The sequence below is a fragment of the Apis cerana genome, linkage group LG7, assembly GCF_029169275.1.
Source record: "Apis cerana isolate GH-2021 linkage group LG7, AcerK_1.0, whole genome shotgun sequence".
NCBI lineage: Eukaryota > Metazoa > Arthropoda > Insecta > Hymenoptera > Apidae > Apis > Apis cerana.
The window spans coordinates 7,155,960-7,178,167 of NC_083858.1; the positions used below are offsets into that span (position 1 = coordinate 7,155,960).

The window sequence follows — 22,208 nt, forward strand, 5'->3', positions numbered from 1 at the left end:
TAACTTATAAATTATATTTTAACAAATATTTTATCAATATTTCTATTTTTTTAATTTCAAAAATCATCCTTCAAATTTTCCATCTATTCCTAACATTTTGTACAAAACTTGTATTATATAATGCTGTATCCAGTAACTACATTGTGTTTCATATATTATATTCTTTTTTTTTCACATCTTTCTGATAATTAAGAAATATATGGCGTCAAAGAAAAAACGAACATTTGCATTTTAGCGCGAAGAAAAAACAAAAAATAACATACAGAAAAGATAAGATAAGCAAAAATATAGATCGTAGAAACAGAAATATCGAAACTCTTTTTTCCAATAATACGAAGAGAATGAAAAAAAAAAGAAGAAACACATAATTGAAAAATCAAACAATCTGAAGGATGCGTGAAGTTTAATAAAGAAAAAAAATTTAAATCCTTTGAGGCTTAACAGAAATATGTTAATCAACGTTCCACACGCATAAATATTTTCCAATCTTGAAAAATTGAAATAATTATAAATACACAAATTGGAACTGTTAATATCCCATCCTATAATTAAATATTCATTTAATTCATTTTTCAATCGTACCATTTAATTATTGAAATAATTATTATTATTTTACTTTATGCATCTTATCAAGACAAAATTCTTGTGCAGGACTTTTTTTTATAAAAATTTACGTTTCAATGAGTTAAAGCGAGCGAAGATTCACATAGAAACAAGGTATAGGTTAGGTCACGTTTTCATAATTCAAGTGCATCGTTTCCCGCGTAAAAATGATCAATGATTTCCTGATGTTTGCCCGTTACATTCCAAGGTGGATGTTTCGAAAGGTCGTCACGTGCAGGAATAGCGGGAAGGACGAGTTTTATTCAAAAAATGGCTGATGCGTCACGCACGTATTTACGTTAAACCGAAACTCGAGAGTTATAATACACGTTATGGTGAGAGAAAATAAACACTGTCAGCGGAACGATTTAAGAAAAGACACGGGCTAACAATCGTTAACCTTCTGTAACTTTGTTCGACGCTCACGTGTATCTATATTTTTTACTTTTTTGATTTACTTTTCATCGCATGATAATTTTCTACTTCGATGATCTTTCTTTCTAATTTTGATAATTCGAAGTAATTCGTATTTTTATTTGAAAATTTTAATTTAAATACTTGTCATATGATATTTTTTTTTTTTTGTAAATGGTTAAAAGTAGACATTTGTATCATTCTAATGTAACTCGCGTGATAAAAATGATTTTTTAAGATGTATCTTGAGACTTACAATAAGATTGTAATCACTTTTCCAAGCTTTGTCTTGTGTATACGGTGAATATATAATCTTTGGACGGATTTTTATGGATTTATGAAAAAATTTACAATGCACATGATATGCAAAAAAAAAAACATAAAATATTTAAAGTATGTATTATGATATTTGAGAAATAAAGTAAATTTTAATTTCATTTTTTAATCGTGTTTAAGAAAATTTTGTTGTTTAAGTAAATATTCGTAGTTTTAATGATCATGATTGTTTGGCTAAAATTTTCATTATTAAAATTATGAAGTTGAATAGATACACTTTCTCGTATTATCGAGAATGCGAGTATCGTAGAATTATTGTCTCTTTGAAACAATCATTTATTCTTAATTTTCAAGTAAAAAAAAGGAAGAAATTAATTCAATAAACTTTATTACCAGAACTCTTGCTTATTTTTTTAAATTTTACAAAAAAATAATTCGACGATCAGGAATTGTATGAATGATGACTAATGGTGACTGTAAAATTTAAAAAAAATCACTGGACATTATTTATCATTATCAGTGATGTTGAATACGTTATATATTCGTTCTCATGTATGTTCATATATCACGATTTACATATAAAAGGTTAGAACGTCGTGTAACATGATAACACGGTTGTATAATCGTGGAAAGAATAACGACACAACGTGACTAGTCATTCGGTAATTCCATACATCTATCTATTTACCGAGATATTGTAATATTACACGTATAATCGATGCATACTTTCATATAAAGATGCCAGTAATACTTTTAGATAGTCCGGCAAGTACTAGCGATGATATATTTCGAAATATCAGCGCGCCATTAATAATCAGTAAAGATTTATCAAGCTCTATAAAACTTGGAAAAGTGTTTCCATTAGTTTCAGTCGTACATTTCTACTCCACGTTGACCTCGTACAAATGTAAAATATCGAAGTGGACATTTTAATGGAAATTTTAATTATGATAAATAACAAATTAATAACATTAAAGTCTTTAAATCGTATACAGAGTTTATTTAAAAAATGTTTCAGGTAAAAGTTGCGTGAATATAAAGGGGAATTTAATTAATTTTTTTTACAAATAGAGATATAGAAGATATATGAAGGTCAATTTCAACAAGGTGAATAATGTGACACGACATGACGCAAAGAAGTCGAAGAACGAAACAATGTTCTATACATTTAAAAAGTAACCAATAGAGCGTAACTCTCTGAATACTCACAATGCCTATCCAAATTTATTAAGATAATTTTACGAAAATATTTTTTGAACGTTTTATGTATCTTATTCTATGGAAAAATACTGGAAAGTTCTTTCTTTTTTTTCGCAGTGTGTTTACTCTTTATAAACTGTTCCCTTCCAATTAAAAACGTGAATGTATCGATGTTATTGTTCTATCGTGACAGAGCAACATTTACAAATCTACTCTTTTGGGATTCGAGATTCTTTCTGCTACAAACAAACGTGTTAATTACTACATCGCGATGCACGTTCCGGTGCCCTATAATTCAACCTGGTATGTTTGTTGCATACAGTCCATCTGCATGAAAGACACTTTGATTGCAAAATATTTTTACAACAGTGAAAGAAAAAAAAAGCAATCAAAAGATACACAAATAAAATACGTAGATTGAAAAGTAGAAGTTACGATGAAAAATTAAAAACAAAATTTTTTTTTTATTAAGCAAAAGGTGAATCTTTCTCTTTAATGATCTTGAAATGTATCACAAAGGACATCATTTTGAACAATTTTTTCTTGTATATCTAATCGCTAATCACCTTTAGTTTTTGAGATATTTTTGAATTGAATTTTCGATCACTATTATAGCGAATTCTGTTTGTACGTGTTGAATTAACAGCAGCACGTACTACAATATACAACTGTCACTTCTCAATTGTTTGTATAAACACGATTTAGCTGGTGAATAAAGATCAATACACTTAGTATTTATCCAAATGGTATATTTGGTCATTCCACGAATCTCTTGAATCCGTGGAATGTGAAAATAAAATATAAAACAATCCATGGTCGTTCGAAATTAGTTTTCTATGTATACATGTCTCATCGTATTGAGAAACTATCTCAATAAATTTATACATGAAAATAATAAAGAAAAAGTTAATACGTATGCTCTATTTAATCTTTTTCACATCACGTAATTTCGAGTTATAGTGAATTTTATCAAAAGATAAAAATGGTTAAATTAATTTCTCTACAAACGGAATTCGATATCATACGCCCATTGATATATTTCGTACAAAAAAAAAATTAAACAAACAAATTTAACAATCTATCCAGAAAATACAAATGATATTTGAAAATGATAAATCAATAGTAAAACCAAGCTTGTGCTCGAATCATTTTGAACATCTCTGATCAAGATATAGATACGTTAGAAAAGAATTCATTATAACTGGAAAACAAGTCAAATAAAGTATATGAATTTTTTAATTCTTTTCATATGATTCATCCATCAAAATGATTTTTTTATGAGATACGTTGTACGTCATAAAAAAGATTAAAATCATTTAAATCCATGAAAAAACACTTGTTATATGTATGTATATATGATTATATTTAATTTTTGATTTATCAAAATTAAAATTACTTAAAAAAAAAATTAATCTTTTAATAAAAACAAAAAATTCGAAATATTTTATTGCTTATATTATAAATATAACGTTGAAGAGATTGTAGATAGAATTCGATGAATAATAACTAAAATTTTTATGAATTCTTAAGACCATTCACGAATTATATATATAAAATTATATACATAAGAAAGATGTGTAAAAATCATGCTCTCAATAATAAATAAATAAATAAAATCATTGAAATCATTTTATATTGCTGTATCATATACGTGCCATTTTACACTTGAAATTAAGGGATATTTAAAGTTTTTCAAATTTTCTTTCACAACTGAAAAAGACAGGAAAAATGGTAAAAATTCAAAAGGAGGCATAAATGTCAAATTTAATAAAATCTATTCATTTAATGAAAGATAATTCCATCTTAAATTTAAACAAAAATAACACCGATGATAATTTCACGATACTCGAATATATTTTCTTTTGCTGTTAACGCATTAAGATCCATTCGAGCGAGTAGCGTATATTATCGCTCTTATAGTAATTGGTATTCATTACTAAAGTTACTTTTTTTGCTCGTGTTCAGGGCTGACGATGATCGTACTTGAACGAGCCAACCGACTTTCGTGTTATTCCGAACAAAAACTATTGCTACTGTAATTTTCGTTAAATAGGATACAATAAGAGGATCGATGAGAAATAGCCGACGATATATCTTCGTTCGACACATCCAGCCGGGGAAATAAACGATGCAGCAAGGTCATGTACGTAAATTACAAATTGTTACGTTCTTTCAAATGCAAATAAATTGAAGGCCGATCGGTAATTCGTGAAATACATACACACGTACGTTTAACCCGATGAACGTCGATACGTTGGCAAAGAACAATGTGGAACAAAATTATACAACGATATGCAATTAGACTCATTTAGATTATAGATAACCTTCGTGGAATGCGATGTATATTTTGTATACGTATATCACGAATATATTCAAACATCATTCCAAGATAATAAAAAAATATGTTAGACTTCTGAAAGTATTATTTATAATTAATATGAGACATAAATATCGAGATTATACGTATATGTATCGATATAAAAATTGGTATACAAAAATTATGATTAAGCTTTATTCGTGAACAATTGAAATTTGCTTTAGACAATGAAGAGTGAGATTACACTGTCTTTGTCATACCATTGTCCCGCAGTATTTCTGTCTCGCTTCATCTAACGCAAATTTGATTTGTTTATAACTAAGTAAATAAGCCTCGATATTTTTGTATAACATCTTTTATGTTTGTTTGACTTCTAGAATCGATTCTCAAAATATGTTCCGCGAATATCTTAAGATAATGATGAAAGAAACCGACGAATAAGGATGTTAGACATCAAAGACAAGCCGCTCTCTTAAATGGAAACCGCGTTCTTTTATTAAAAACATTGCCGAATTGTCGGCAAGCACTAAGGCAATTTTTGAGTAATAATTTCGGCTCTCCATGAATATCGATTTTCAAATTATTCGATAGAAAAAATTCTATATTTCTTCAAATATAACTGTATAATACAAAGTAAAGAAAAACTTAAAATATTTAGATTTGACTTTATCAATTAACCTTAATTTTTTAAATGTATAAATCGATGAAATATTCTTATAAAGAATTTTAAAAGATCATTAAATAAAATTCATATCGAAGTTCAAAGGATTCATTGAAAAAAAATTTCAGAAATAAAAAAAATGACAAAATATATCTATTTACGTATTAATATTTAACAACTATTTTATTAAAAGAAAAATTCTTCTTTATCAATTATTAATGAGTATATATCTCGTTTTATCTATAAATAATGTACTAAAAATCGTTCTTAATTCTCATCTATCTCCGGATTGAGCTACCATTCAAAGCTCGAGCAACGAAGTAAATTTGACCAAATTTAAAAGTACGATACATTATATGTAATTTTCATCCACGCATTATGTCACGTTACAGCATATGTATGCAAAGACCAGTGAAACAAACGAACGAACGAACGAAACGAATGCGTTATGATAAAATTATTCGCGTTTCTCTGCATACCATTTATTACACAATTATGTCAGTACACGGAAAATGGAAAAGTAATGCGGTGCACGATACAGGAATAATGGGTGTACAGCCTGCTTAATGATGATGCAATAATTTAAATTGATATTATCAGGTTGTTGATTCAAACAAAGATTTCAACGAATCGTTGGTAAGGAGTACGGTAATATTGGCGGAGAGAGAGAGAGAGAAAAAAATAACAATCTGAAAATGGGATTGCCCCAAATTACCCAGTTTTAAATGAATGAATAAAAATGAATGTGAAAATGGCATAATTATTTAATGATCATTCCGTTCTATCAGACTATAAAAATGAATCGTGCAATTTAATCCTGCAATAGCGTGTGCATTTTGTTCGATTCATTTGATACGTATCTTTCGCTTATTTGCATCGTGCAAAAAAAAAAAATTTCAAAGACATTTATTGGATCAAATGTTTCAAAGGAAGTTTTATATTTTTTTCAACGAATTTATGTATAATAAATAATAAAAAAAGATAATGATATCAAAGAGATCATCGAAGAATTAATTATATTTCGTGTAATATTTGTAAACGTATAAAAATTAAAATTTTCTTTTGCTTAAATTATATTATTTAATTATGTAAAGTATTTTTAATAATTGAAAAAGAGTCTGAATAGAAGAATCACAAATATCTAAGGAATAAAATTTTGTTAAATTTCATGATTTTATACCGAATTACACATTTTTATAGAGGCATAAAATATGTTTTATAAAATAAATTGAAATATTTTAATGTGTCTCTCACATTCATTTCCATCGGATTATGATTTATTTTTCGCTCCATGAAATAATTTAAACGACCGGGAGAAAGTCTTCCACTCTTTGAAAACTTTAAAAAAAATTACATTATTTTGAATATTATTAATTTTATATAATTTATTATATTAATTTATTATTTATTTATTATTTATTTATTATATATTTTTTTATTATTTATTATATATATATTATTTATTATTTATTATTTATTTATTATAATTAATTTTTTATAACAAATGAATTCAATTGCTATTATAACAACAAAAACGATTAACGATTCAAAATGTAATTCAAAATATAAATGAATTATTTTTCGTAAAACGACAATCTATTCACTCATAACGAAATCTATTAATCCTTTTAAAAATTAATACAATAATATATCGCGAAATAAATTTTTTAAAAATTGTCAAATTGTCTTTTTATTATTGTCGTGAATTTACAAAAACAGAATTATAAAAAATTGGAATTGCATGAAATCGATTTTAAAAATTAAAATCAGCATTTTTTTTTTTTATTTATTATAATCCATATTATTATAACATACTGTTCATTATTAAAATAAAAACTTATATATAATAATTAGAAAGAGTTACAACTTACGCACTTATCTAACGAATAAAAATTATTGTTTATTCTTTTCCTTATTTATATTTATATTTTAATTTGATTCGCTGAAGATATCAAGTATAGGAAAAAATAATCGTTATTTATAAACAGTACATTTTACTTTGATATACGCTTCACAATTTATATTGATCGAGAGAAGAATCTAATCGTGAAACAAGTAAAAAAACACGAATGCAAAATTTCAATGATTTCAATAGTTCCACCAATGAGAACAGAAACATTATGAAACCAGTGTGCGCATATCAATATCGCAAATTCAAATCGATCATATCGAGTCATCGATCGAGGTCTCCGATGAATTCGTCCGTGGACGTTCATGTTTATTTCTTCCACGCACCCCTGGCGTTCTCTTTCATTCTGTTTCGAGGAAACATTTTCTTTACGGAACAATCTTTCGAAGAAATCTTAATAAAATGGAATATTAAAATAACGAAGAAATAAAGAAGAGTTGAACGAAGATATAATAATAATTTTAAGAAATTATAGAAGAATATATTTTTTTAATAATATTTCCCATGAAAAGGATTCAACGAAAATGAAGATGAATTGGATATTCTTGATTACTTTTTTTCCTTTCGCCAAATTCCTTGGAAACTTTTATAATAAAAAGAAGATTTATGACAAGTCACTTTCTCTAATTTTTATTAAATCGATCCCTCTTAATAACAAAAACTCTTATTAGTTATTAAAATTTTCTCATATATTCTTCAAACAGCAAACATCGTTGTAAAAGAAAAAAATTGAAAAACAAAAACAAGTTGCAACAATAAAAAAAAAAGTAAAAGAATTTTGCGAAACTAAAAAAGAGAACGCACAGGTTTAATTTTTTTTTCTTTTTTTAATAAGTATTTATTTTTTCATTTGCAAAAGAAAAAAAGAAAAAGAATATTTTGTGAAATTACTTTCAGCGCAAAATACGATTATTCGGTTTGTCACTCTACGATTGTACACCCATGTCTTTGCAGTTTCTTCTAATCATAATTATTTACTATCACAGATATCTATACCGTTATAAAATCTATGATCCAATACATTACGCTCGCAAAACGATCGCATCAACTCTGTACAATTGATAGTCCTCACTACTATTAGTCATAATTTAAAACACGTTTTTCTTCGTTACGAAATATCTCTCTCGAAACTTTTCACTTTCGTTCACGATTTCGTCCGCTTATGACTCATTGTTGTTACGCACTTCACTGTATTAATACGCAAAAAAATCTTGTAATCGCTTTTTCAACCCTGTATTCGCATATTTTTCATTTCTGCTTCATATTTAAATACGATGTATAAATATTGATGATTTTTTCAATATCGAAGTCATCACATTGAATAGCGTTGTGATTTTACTTGACAATCGTTGTTCATTAAAAAGTAATTAATAAAAATAAATTTAGTTGAATTTCTTAAATTGGTTTATATTAGATCATTATTAAAAAATTATTAATCTAATTTAATCTAATTCAAATCCAATATAAAATCATAGAAATTAATTTTTCATCATTCAATTTGATATCGATTAATTTATCAGATTTCAATCATATCAAGTTAAATAAAATTTATTTGATCTTAATAGTTGCAACTTAATAGTTTGGATTTGAACTAGTTTTCTTAATTTGATCATCGTAAAACAATCAGTCTTAATTGTCTGTGTAATTACACAATAATCTGATTAAAACTATCTTAAACTATTTAGAAAAAATATTTTTGTTAATAACTACTTAATGAACAATGATTGTCTCCACAAATATTACTCAATATAATGACGTTATATTAAAAATTATCATAAAAATCGAAGATTATTTAAAATTTTTTTATAAATAATTATTCATATTTTTCCAATTTTTTTAACACTTTTCTTTTATTTATCTTAGATTAAAGTTTTTTGAAATCTCATTATAAAAACATCCATTCAAATATGGCAAATTAAATTAATATTCATTAATTATTTTAATACCTTGATCATCTTGATATTCAAATATAACGAAAAAAATATTTTCCGTTATTAAAAAGAAATAATAAAAAAAAAATCCAAGAGATTAATGACAATTTACAACAATTTACAACAAAACCTTTCATTTTCAAAATTACCCGGCATTTGTTACCATTCAAATACAATTTTGTGAACAAGAAAACTGAAAATCCTGAGAAATTGAAAATCAAGAGAAATGATTTTTTCCTTTTTTTATAAGTAATTGCGCGTAATATATATATTAAGTAATTCACTGATCAAATAGAAGGATAAAAGTGTACATTACTTTAAAGATAAGGAATAACTCGTCGGCAGAAAGCACATACCCCATCGTTAGAACGGAAAGGGAGCCATTACAGAGGATTATCTGCCAGTTTAATCGCCTCTCTCCGCTTCAACAAACGTGAAGATTAATCGCTGTAGTACGTTAAACGCACGCGTTTCCGGTCCCGCTCGTACCGCAACTTTTACTCAACGGCAAAATGTCTCAGGGAAAAAAGTTAGATATCATTTCCTTTTATCCTTTCTTTCGCGCTGTTCCTCGTCTACCAGACATTTATATTTTCGCAATTAACGAGCCTGTCATGTATGATAAACACATAGACGCATACACATTTCCAAGCTGAAATACGTATATTTAAAATGAAAATTCTTTACAATTTCCTAATAAATTAACAAATTGTATATAAATTGTTCCGAAAGTTTTTTTTATTAATAGAGAGGGATATTATAAGTGTCTTATATTTTTTTTTTATTACGATATTTTCGACTTTATTTTTTTTTAGAATAGTGATCAAGGAGAATCATATTTATATATTTCGATAATATCTTATTATTTATGAATTTTTATTTATCTTATATCCGAGTGTTTTAATCTTTCATCTCCTTGGAACTTTCACTATTCTAAAATGACTTTTGACTTATTTGCGAGATATTCGTATTGGCTTAATATCGTTTAAAAAAATCATTCTTTTGTGAAAAGTCATCTGATATAATCGTACAATTTAACCAATTTGTGAAAAATAAGACAGTATTTCTCGAATCGCAAGCGTACATATAAATAATGAAAATAACTTTTGGAACAATTTAATACATAATTATCAATTATTAATAATTTCGTAAGAAATAAATTTCAACTATTACATATCTTTTAATCTTCTGATAAATAATTTTATACAATTTTGAAAGAATTTTTTGTAATAAAATTATTAATTCTAATTATAACAAGATATGAAATTTCACATAAAATTAAATACATGTGTTTAACATGTCATATGATATCAATTAAAACCAAGTCAAATATGTAGATGGGTACAAGTATTTAATGTCAAGAAAAAAAAATTACTGAATAAATATTCTTCTACTAACAAGCACACGATCGTATAACTTCCAATTACAAGTGTTCAGATTCTTTTAAACGATTCTTCTTCTCTTATTTTTACAGCGTTGATTCTTGATAACGACAACATGAAATCCATACATCAGCAAACATATTAATTCTATTATTTCTCATAGCAATATCGATCATCGAATATTATAAATTGAGAATAGAAAAAATAAAAAAAAGAAATATTTTTTTTAAATATAATTAATTTGATTAAAGTAAATTTAACGTAAAGCTAAAATACAAAGATAAAAAATAGTCATAAAATTATAAGATATAATTAAAAAATTATAAGAAGCAAAAATTATTTAATTATGTATCAATTAAAAATTTTATTCTTTTTTCAAATAAAAATAAGACAAAATGAATATTAATTGAAGAGAGATCAAGTGAATAATTAATTTTAACGAATTAGGAAAAGAAATTTTTGTTGTAACTTTAAATTTTCATGGTTTCTGACGAAAAGAATTTTTATCGCAGACTACTCAAGATTAGTACTGTATTGTATGCTTCTGATGTTCTCTTGTTAGACGCATCGTCGTTCTCAAACAAAGTAATTAGCTAATTGAAAGGCTATGCTGTCAAACAATACGTTGATCAGTTAATTAACTACCACTCATTACGAACGTTAATTCTAAGTCAAAAGGACATTCTGTTCTCTCTATTTGAATTTGTTCGACAGCTGATTAGTTTTGACCTATATTTCGAAAGATTATTTTTTTTCTAAAGATAAAATTCGTAAAGAAAAAAAAAAACAAATATGAAAAAATAATTGCATAGAAAATGATATATAATTGTAACAAAACGAAAAAATATATTTCTGAGTAACAAATATCGTAATGTGTGATGTCAATTGAAGATAAAGAAGATAATTTGAAAGAAAAATGGTAGACACTTACGGAATAATGAGTCATGTAGCATGAGTGTTAACTTTATTTTTCCTATTTCTCCTCGTGTGTTTATGTGATGTATTTTTTTAACAAAAGATAAAATAAACATTAAAATACAACGTATATACACGTAATAATAATTAGAATTAGAATTATATAAAAACTTCATTATCAAGCAATGATAATAAAATAAGCGTAAAAAAGATTTTAATCTTTATCTATAATTGATTTACTAAAAGAATAACAATTTAAAAATCGTCAATTTTATTTAAATCAATTTTTATACAAAAATTGATTCTAAAAATTAATTATTAAATTATTAGAAAATAAATTATATTATTTCTTATCAGGAAATATTTATTATAATTCAAAATAAAATTGCTTTAATATTCGATAAACGATATTATTAATTTTTTTTAATGTAAAATCATTGAATAATTAATAATTTTCTAATCGTAAATATTATGAAATTGATTTCTCGAAAAAATTATTTTTCTTTTTTAGTTGTCCATATTTAGTCATTCTTTCTGTAAAGCGACGATATATGCATAGATCAAACGAATATCATACGTTCCCGAGAAATGTTTGAAAAATTTCAAGAAATAGTAAAAGAGACGATGAAAAGTATGCAGATGAAGTAGATATATTACAACGTAGGAGAATTATAACAGTTTACAACCCACGCAATCAACGTAGGCGCCATTACTCAATTGAAAGATAAGAAAGAGGTCGACAGTATCTAATGCATAACCTAACCTAGACTGGAATAAATTTAATTTTATTGCAATCAAAGAGATGTGCATTTGAATAAACGAAAGTATTATCATTAATCACGATCTAACGAAAAATAAAAACACAAATTTGATAATTACCGAGAAAATGAGAGTTCCGGAAATTATTAATCAGATCGTTACTTCGAACTGCGAGGAAAACAAAAAATTTATCTCAATTTTTCGTTCAAACGAGATTTTCAATGAATATTTATACGTACATATCCTGTTTTATTGATATATAAAATTGTTCTTAATAAACAATGAGAAAACGTATAAATAAATGATTAATATTTTCACAAAAATTTGAAATATCAAAGATATTATATTTACAAGCAACGAAAAAAAAAAATTAAATTATAATAAAAATACACGTAATATCGTAAATTTTACGAAATAAATTTATTACTGTTTATTATCTGTGTTGTGTTTTTATGATAATATTTGAAGGAGTATTAAAACAATGGGTACCAATAAAATTCTGAGATATGCAAAATTAAATTAATGACATTTTTTATTGAATTTCTCAAACAATTTGAGTTAGTGCAGTAAAGCACTATAGCGACATTGGTTGATCGGCGTTGATCAGTCTGGACGACGAAGCAGAATTGAGTGTATCATCGTTTCGTTATCACAATACCTGTATCGTCAAACAACAACGTTTAAAATAAAAACATCCATAGAGAGAGAGAGAGGAAGAAGTATCAAACAGAAATAAAAACGATGAAAAGTGAAAAAAATAATAATAAAAAAAAAAAAAAAAGAATCGAATAAAAGAAAAAATAATCATTCATGAAAACAGATTGTAAAAAAAATATCGAAATATTATTCATAAAATAACGTGAAATCTCTTTCAAAACATTTTTCGACAATTTTCAAATCTCTTTCTCTCTCTCTCGTTCTCTCTCACTTTTTTTAAAGATCAGATAGCAAAAAGCACAATTGATAAATGATCACAATCAACAAACACAAAAAGCAGAATAAAACCGAGAAAAAGCATTCGTCGAAATTCAATATGATCGGTATAAACTAAAATCAAATTTATTTTTCGTTGAATTCCGACTCAATTGCGATCGAATTTTTTACAGAAGGAAAACTAAACATCGAATATAATTTTTCATCTTTTCGTTTCTTAGTAAAGAGTCGCTGGATCGTTTGATTAAAAAGCATACCGTTAATTCTTTCATCCCTACACGTTGAAATCATTTTCACCAACTTTCATTTCAGTTGCATTCTACAAACATTTAATAATACAAAACACGAAGTTTGCATACCATTGCTCGCTCAATTTCCTAAAAGAAAAAAAAAAAAAAAGAAGAAGAACGAGGAAAAATAAACTCGACAACTCAATAACGAATAAATTAAACATTTTCTCGTTCGTGAAAACTATAAATGGACAAGCTTCGGGTGCGAACAATATTATCGTTTTGAATTGTATCGAGCTACGAAAACTCGTTCCATAACGTGTATCCGTTAGCGACGGCGATGACGATGCGTTCTCGAGCGAAAACCTTTCTTCCGGAAAGACGGATTACAAGTGCAATCTGATCGTTTTTCGACAAACGCTGCCAACGAATAATGCACTATCTCGATATATATGTATATATATAAAAAAAAAAGAAGAAGAAGAAAGAAAGAAGGAAAAATATAATATATTTTTAATGGAGAGAAAAAAAAAAAAATAAGAGAGAAAAGTCGACACAAATTTATTGGTAAACGCTATACGATAGGGTAACACACGCTTTTGGTTACACAAGAGCGAACGTGATATCATCCGAACGACATTATACTCGAAGAAAAATATCAACGACGATGTTATTAAAGCAGCAACAATTATCTTTTCTTTCGTATTTGATACGCGGTTAGTGCTGCTTTAACAAGTGTCAACATCAATATTTATCTGTTGCTACTTAGCAATAAAACTTGCTACGTACTGATGAGAGCCAGCAAGAGAGAAATATTGCCAATATGATTCTTCGTGTAGGACTTTGCATCTCGTTGGTTAAACCCTCTCGACACGAAGCACGCACGCGCGTTAAGCCTAATTAGTCGTCAGTAATTCTCGCGGCTCGCTCTTTCGTTGCCTTCGAAATTGCCGCATCGTCTTAATATTTCCTAACGGTCCAAGTAGTAAATAAAAGGCAGACCGATTTAATACGCGATTTCTCTTATACACATATAGACAATGGTGATAATCTAAGTGAATCGCCTTGTCATCTAGGCTTATGCAGTCTAAATGAAAAAAAAAAAAAAAAGGATGGTGGGTGATAGGACACGACGTTTGCCTCCGTGTGTATGTGTCTGTTAAATATGTATACGTGCCGTACATTTTTCTTCGCGTTTCTTCGCGTGTACGAAACGATGAAAGTTCGCGGAATCCGTAATGGCCTCGTCCTAAGTCGAGAAATCGTTCGGCTGTAAACCGAGAAGCGTAGCTCGGTTTATCGCGAAATCATCACGCGATGCCCATATAATCGATTCGATCGATACTCAAGTACGATTAATTGATTAGCTCTACTGTTTTACGTTTTATAACTCATGAAAATTCGCGCGATATCCTTTTGCCGTAATAAATAAAAGTCTCTCAAGGTTACACGTCTGAATCACCGTTGATAATTAGATCACGTTCCATATTTTCGATTACGTGATCGTTTTGATAACATCGATCTCTGAAAAACAACTTATAAGGAATAGCTGGCTAAACAGAGTCATTTGACAAATAATAAACGATGAATAACGAAACGATTAAAATTAAAGTTTCACAGAATCTGTACTCTAGTTTGATTTAATGAAAATTGTATTAATAAAATAAATTTTGTTTCGATTCTAGGAAAAGATCTATCTCACTTCTGATATCGATCAAGCAGATTTTTAGTTTTCAACGTATTGCAAAGAAATAAAAATTTGCTCTCTAATCTGTTTATTATGAATAAAATACAAACTCAGAAACACGCAAGCATTTAACATGATCGATATAAAAACTTTTGAGAGAAAGAGAGATCACAAAATTTATTGAAAATTGTATTATCATAAAGAAATAATATATATATTATATAATTGGAAGATACATATATTCGTCAATACAACTAAAATTTAATCAATCTGATCATTCGAAACGATTTACTCAAAACTTTATGCTTAGAACTATATGAATATAAATTGTGCACAAGCTTTGAAATAATCTCAAATCAGTTAACCATATCCTTGTCTATGAATTTATATGTCGCTAAATGCGAATAAAAGATAATTAAGATAACATTTTGTTAATCACTAAAAGAAATATTCTAGAAATAGCAATGATTTTTTTGGAAAATAGCATCAAAATACATTTCAATACATTTTTAAATATTGGAATATTCGTTATAGAATTTGTTGAACACAAATTTCATATAAAGATGAAAAAATTAAAAAAAAAAGGATATAATAAAGTTAACCAAATAGAGCCGGGCATCGCATGATTGTGGTAAAAAAATATAGAATACGAGTTCCTTTGATGATCGGCGTATGATTCATCGTTGCGTCGTTTGATTACTACGTTACGATTTAAACAGTCACATCTCTATTTGTCCGTTCACGATGGTTGGCGGCGAAGAGAAGCGTTATCTCATTGTAAACGTTGAAAGTTAGAGAAGTATACGACGCCGAAAATAAAGCAGTAAAATCGGGCCGATAAACGGTAGAAGAAAGAGGCGAAAAGAAAAGGGAAATGATTAAAGGTGCATAGAAAAACTAGAAAGCAGTGGTGTATAGCACGAGCCAAGATATAGCGTGGTCGTAAATTAAATCGAGTAACGGTATCGAAAGACGTTAAGACTTGTACTTTTTTTCTAAAATTCAACAAAATAAAGAGGAATTTGCAAGTAAGAAAAATGCAAATATCGATTAATAATTCAACAAGAAGTTGAGAAACGAGAAAAAGAATGTATAAATATTGTTTGCTCTACGGTTTAAATCGATGATTATACGTCGATTATCCGAACGCGATTACTTTAATTAGTAATGTATCTTTACGCGTATCGTGCTATATTTTTCGAAAGATTTTTCTCTCGTGCGATAGAACTCCAGGTTGCTAGTCAACGCCGAGCTTATCGTTTAAGTCGATTCGCTTCACGACGCGAGCCAACCACCGTTTATTAGTCGTATGTTGTCATCGATAAGCAGACCGCGTGTATTCCCGACGTCAAGGTACGATCCTTGCAGACCTACTCTCGTGCGTGCTTCACGAGTGCACGCACGTCACGTATACTACGTGTATACAACGTACACCGTTAGGAAGAAGAATCGTTCGACACGTAGTTTTGCTCGTTACCGTCAGTTACACTTGTTAATCACCGAGGTGTGCTAGCAACGAGGGCGTCATCGTGAAGACAAGTTGTGAAGGACGAGGAGAAGGGAGAAGAAGAAAGAGGCATGGAAGAAGGGGAGTCGTCGTATTTAATCACACGCACGTTACACACTTCGTCGATACGTCGAAGCAAAAGAACCGATGATTTTTGGAACGCGGATCGTTAAATTGTAAACGCGACCAGCTCCTGTCTCACGCGGTCGCGCACGCGTCTACGCAAGTCCGTTCCAACTTTGTTCCCTCTATCGACAAACTAATTGAATCTCCAGAGCCACCTTTCTTTCGCTCACACTTACAATTTTCCCTCTCTCTCCGTCCTTCTCACTCGCTCACTCTCTCATGTCGACGTGTATTCACGCCACTGCTTCTTTTCCCCTCGCGTAACGCACACACGAATCTGTCGAAGAATTGTATTCAAGCACGGACAGGCGCGAATGTTCTCTCTTTTCACCATACAAGTCGGACCAGCAGACACATCGAAAGAGAATCCGTTCCGTGTTCATTCTTCCGCTTGCAGTAACGTGCGGAAATCCTGTTGCAGCTTCGACTCGTGATAGCTCCAAATATCGCTGAAATCTTCCTCGTCCTCGTCCACTTCTTTCTCGAACATGCCCTTCTCTTCTTCGGCCATTGGTGCATTCGGCGAAGGCGAGTAGAATTTGATCTCCAAATCTCTGTGGCCGTTCGGCGACGTGATGATTTCCGTAGAGACCTCGAGCTCTTTAGGCGATTGCACGCCACCATTCACATCCATACCGGATAGTCCAATGTTATTCACAGGTATACCGATAGATTCACCGCGCCATAGCGTTCGACGTTTCCCACTCTCTGCCTGTCCCCTATCACCGATCACGCCAACATCTTTGCTGGGCGTGCTGATCTCTTCGCTGAAATAACTGGTCGGGTCGCTCCAGCTGCGCCTCAACACAACACCGGTGCTACCGGTGCTGTCCCTTTCTTGGTGGGTTCGAGGATTATCACCGTTGAAAAGCCTCTCGATAGTTTGCTCCTGACAACCAAGACTCGGCCGAGACAAGAATAGCGGCATCCGAGAAAAGTGGCCGGGACAGAACTCGGTCGACGGCGACGGGGTCAAGAAGGGCGAGTAACAGTTCTGATCCACGTCCCATATGAGAGCCGAAGGATCACAATACCGGCACTGACACGGCCCTAATTCCTCGTTGATGCCCTCTTCGCAACCCGTTGTCGTCGTAGTCGCCGTCGTCGTCGTCGTCGTTGCCGTCGTCGTCGCCGTTAGATCGTTATATTCATGCAGATAGCGCGGAACATTGTTACTACCGGCGTGGTTATGGTGGTGATGATGACCGTTATGTCTATAACCCTTTGGCGGAATGGTACGCATTTGCGCAGGCACGACGTTTCTGTTGTCGTCCAACACTTTCACTTCCACGTGCCGATGTGGATACCTTTGCCTCGCGTCTATCTCTTGCGCCGACATGCCAGTTGTTTGCACTCTGCAACCGTACACGCCGCTTTCCCTCGCTATGGGTGGCCTTCTGTGGTTTCTAAGGTAAGGCGGTGCGATATCGTAACGTTGCTCGTAGCAGGTCGGTACGTATGACTTTAAAGAAGCTGCGTTCGATTGTTCGGTAATCGCGCCCGAACTCGACTGTTGTTGCTGCTCCTCGTGTTTCGTTACTTCCGCGGAGGTGACCGCATTGTTCGGCGGTTTTCTGTCTTTCTTCCTGCGCTTTCGAGGTTTAATGATACGTGGCAAACTGTTCTCAGAATTATTCGATCCCGAACTTTCATCGCTCGCGATACTCAACGAATCGATATTCGCAATGTTTCCTGTTCCCGTTGCGTCTTTGGTCGCCGTACAGTCCGACGATTTCTGATTCGTTTGCTGCTTCTTCGCAAGCTCTATCGGCCTTTGAGGCCGCGAGGATGGTGGACACCTGACCGTATTGCTCATGGTACAGTTCGATGTCAGGGTATTCACATTATTATTGTGAACGTAACTATTAGCCGCGCCTGTATTATTGCAAATCGTATTAGTAATGCCATTAGCGTTCCCGTTGTTATGTATCTTGCCGCGATTGTGAAACCGATTGGCTAGAATCAACGGCGCTCCCTGCGTGTGAATGGCTAATCTAGAAAGTGGATTCTTGTGTAGATGAGCTGATACTTGCTGCTCGCAAGCCTGCTGTTGCTGTTGCTGCGGTTGCTGTTGTAGTTGCTGCGACGATGATGGCTGTTGTTGTTGCCCGAGCGACGGTGATGATCTTTGATTACATCTGCGTGGACTGGATGTCATCGATATCAAAGGAGCGCCCGTCCAACCACCAGGCCCATACTGCACCTGGCATTGTTCGGTTCCGTTCGGAAAATTTTGGTTTCCGTAACAGCCTCGCGTTTTCCCGCGAATTACAGGTTCCTGTTTCCTGCCGACGATCGGTTTATGGGGTCCTGGTCTGATGGTTGACGATATCAAACAACTACCGATGTATCGCTCCACCTCCACGCCGCCTTGGGAGGCTGGGCTCATCTTACAAAACCCGCGATCACTTATGTTACCGACACCGTTATATTCCCAATTACGACTATCGGCAAATTCTTCACCTCACGAATATTCCAATCGATGTGAAATACGTCACATTAACACGTTATTCCATTGACCCAAATCCGGATATAACGTTCTCGACGCTCGAACTGAATATCACCGGTTTAGCCCATTGTCATGGCGAACCTCTTCATATCGATTTCACAAACAAACAAAAAACTTGGACACTGATTCGATCGATTTTGGCTAATGTGAACGAAGACTTTTTGTTTATACGCGCGGCATATGAACGATTGTGTTCCAGACGGCGGAAATAACCGGTAATTATTACGGCGAGGACGGTTACGTAGTTGAAACACAGTATCGAAAGTCGAACAACCGTACAGAACCGCGGCTGAAACGACACTGAACCTCGCTCCGCCGAACGCGCCTACACCGTCTTTCGAATTGGTCTGCGACGTGGAGCTCCCCCCACTATTCTCGTCACTACCCCCACCACCTGTACCACGCTCACCACCGACATATCCCCACCATCTATACCTGCTACCACCTTTCTTTACAATGTACTTCTCCACACCGTTCAACTTTACCATGCGCGAATATACACATAACATTGTTCCTTCCGGTGGACGAGTCTGTCACAATTTAGCAAGGTATCGGAGAAAGCTGAGTAAGGAAGGTGTAAGTTGCGTCGTGGTGGCGTTAGTCGCTGGAAACTTTTCGAAGGCATCGACAAATTTCATCCGGTCGATTTCATTGTTCGTGACTGACTACACGCATTTGTAAAAGTAAATTAAAGGAAGTTGAAGAAAAATGAAAGTTAATGATTTTTCAAATTTAAAATAATTCAATTACATTCAGTGATTTATACGGTGATGTTTCAAATGTATCGTCTATGAAAAAAGATAAGATAGGATCTTTTTCTCGTTGTATTAATTATTAATATGGTCGTTACAAACAGAAAATTATGAATATGTATTATATTCTTATGCTTTTTAATAAATAAATCAAATTTCGATTTTTAAGTTATTATATCTTTACATATAATTTATATACAGATAAAAAGGACGTAAAATAATTACATATTATATAATTTTCACATAAAAATTCTCACATTGCTATCTCTCACTATAAAAGAAAGGAAAAATCGTAAAAGAAAAAGATCATAAAAATATGAAATCGCGTATAAATAATCATTAACGAAACAACGGAAGAAAACAATCGGAAGTTGTAATTTAAAATGATTTATCACATTTGAATCCTGTCAGAAGCTCAGAGCTCTGAAAGGCGGCTCCTTCAAGAATAACATGGAAGAAAAAACACGAGAAAGAAGGATAAAACGAGGATTCTACGAGGACACGAGTTATGTTTCAACTTTCCGAAGAATCCTCATCCGTGAACTTACTTAGATGGGACGACGACGAGACTGGAAAGAGTAAAGGAATAGAAAACGAGGGGAAATAGTCGGTTGGTAAAAAAGGAAGGAGAGGAGAGAAGTCTGATATCTTAGATCAGGCTACGGCACCCTCGCATCTAGGTCACAAGCCTTTAAAAGTGGGTCACAAGTCATCAATCGCCTGCAGCACGCTACCTCAACTCGTAGTTGAACCCTCGCATACGACCCATCTATTCTCCTCTAGAACGATTCTCCTCGCGACTCATCTAGAGCGAAGTAACGCTACGTTCGATCCCTCTCCTTCTCTTCTTCCCCCGAACACAACGCTTGTTCGCCAGCAGTAGAAAGCACGATCACGAAATTCTACGCCACCCAACAAGAAACACGGCGACGAAATTAACACGTTACCAAGTAACAGCTACTGCGCGCAGCTGTATAGTTTACTATTTTCTGAAAATTCTATGTAATTTTCCACTTTTTTGGAATATACTTGAAACTCATATATCAATAATATCAATAATTAGAGAAAAATATTTATTAATACTTATATCTATTATAGGAAAATGTTTATATTTTTAATGTATTCATTTTCCATTTATGATAGAGGAAAGAGTAGGAATATTCTTTCTGTTTTTTAATCTAGAGAGTAGCGAATATTCATTAAAAAGCTATATTCTCGAACCGTAATTCAGGTTATAATGAATATCCGGATAGTAAGAATACTATTTTTAGAGAGGTTTTATTATTAAAAGAGCTATAAATAAACAAATCAAATGAATAATTTTAAGAAATTTATACGAAAAGTATTATATATATAAATACTATAAATTTTAAAAAACTTTTTAAAAATCGGTTAAAAAGAAATTTCATGTTATAATATGATTGTTTTTAAGAAAATTACAAAACTATGTTAAAAACTTAACGAATATAATTACAACGTTTAATTAATCATATAAAATAGTCATAAATTCCGAGATTTTTATCGATGAATAATAAATAATGATCATTGATGCTCAGAAAAAATAAAAATAATAATGCTTATTCGTTGAATTCTTCGATACTTTGATCAACATGATTCCTGCAAATGTATCCAAGCAATTTGTAATACATAAGAAATCAATATGAAACAAACACACGATCTTCTAATTTCCTTTGCGAGCCAAGGCAAACTTTGTTGTGCTTCAATAAACTTCACTTTGCATACGAGTATTCGATGCAATAAACGATATTGAGTATATCAAACAAATTTATGTCTTATTCATTAGTTTCGATTGATAATCAATATCGATGAAAGTCAATGCAATATATCATACGATCGACAATTGCCAGATGGAAATCTCGCTTTTGTAACACGTAATGATTATTTGCCTTTTAAATGGTATAATCGTCTTTGCGATAGGGAATAAATTTTAGAAATTTTAGAATAAATGGTCCATTTAATGAAAAATTTAATGATTTCAAATTTTTTAAATGCTCTTAAATTCGAAGATTTATCTTTCAATTTTAAAAAGAATTTCAAACTCTTAAATCTAAAAGTAATTTTTAATTTTATTTTACA

The 22,208-nt window shown here is 31.1% G+C and overlaps 2 protein-coding genes across 18 annotated transcripts in view; both read right to left on the reverse strand.

Annotated features, from left to right (window-relative positions):
* The window catches only part of LOC107993170 (CCR4-NOT transcription complex subunit 6), a 587,279-nt gene that overhangs the window by 479,921 nt on the left and 85,150 nt on the right, over nucleotides 1-22,208 (reverse strand). For 2 of the 17 annotated variants that reach the window (XM_028664485.2, XM_062076973.1), the window contains exon 4: nucleotides 12,882-13,025. The exons of the other annotated variants lie outside the window; for them this stretch is intronic. In XM_028664485.2, coding sequence (XP_028520286.1) covers nucleotides 13,003-13,025 — 23 coding nt within the window. In that variant the 3' untranslated portion in view covers nucleotides 12,882-13,002. Of the gene's footprint in view, nucleotides 1-12,881; nucleotides 13,026-22,208 lie in introns of those variants that run through there. 17 annotated transcript variants of the gene reach the window in all.
* On the reverse strand, nucleotides 12,882-19,698 carry LOC107993169 (uncharacterized). Its single transcript, XM_017049439.3, has one exon. The coding sequence runs from the start codon at nucleotides 19,237-19,239 to the stop codon at nucleotides 17,230-17,232; it is 2,010 nt and encodes a 669-aa protein (XP_016904928.2). The 5' UTR covers nucleotides 19,240-19,698; the 3' UTR covers nucleotides 12,882-17,229.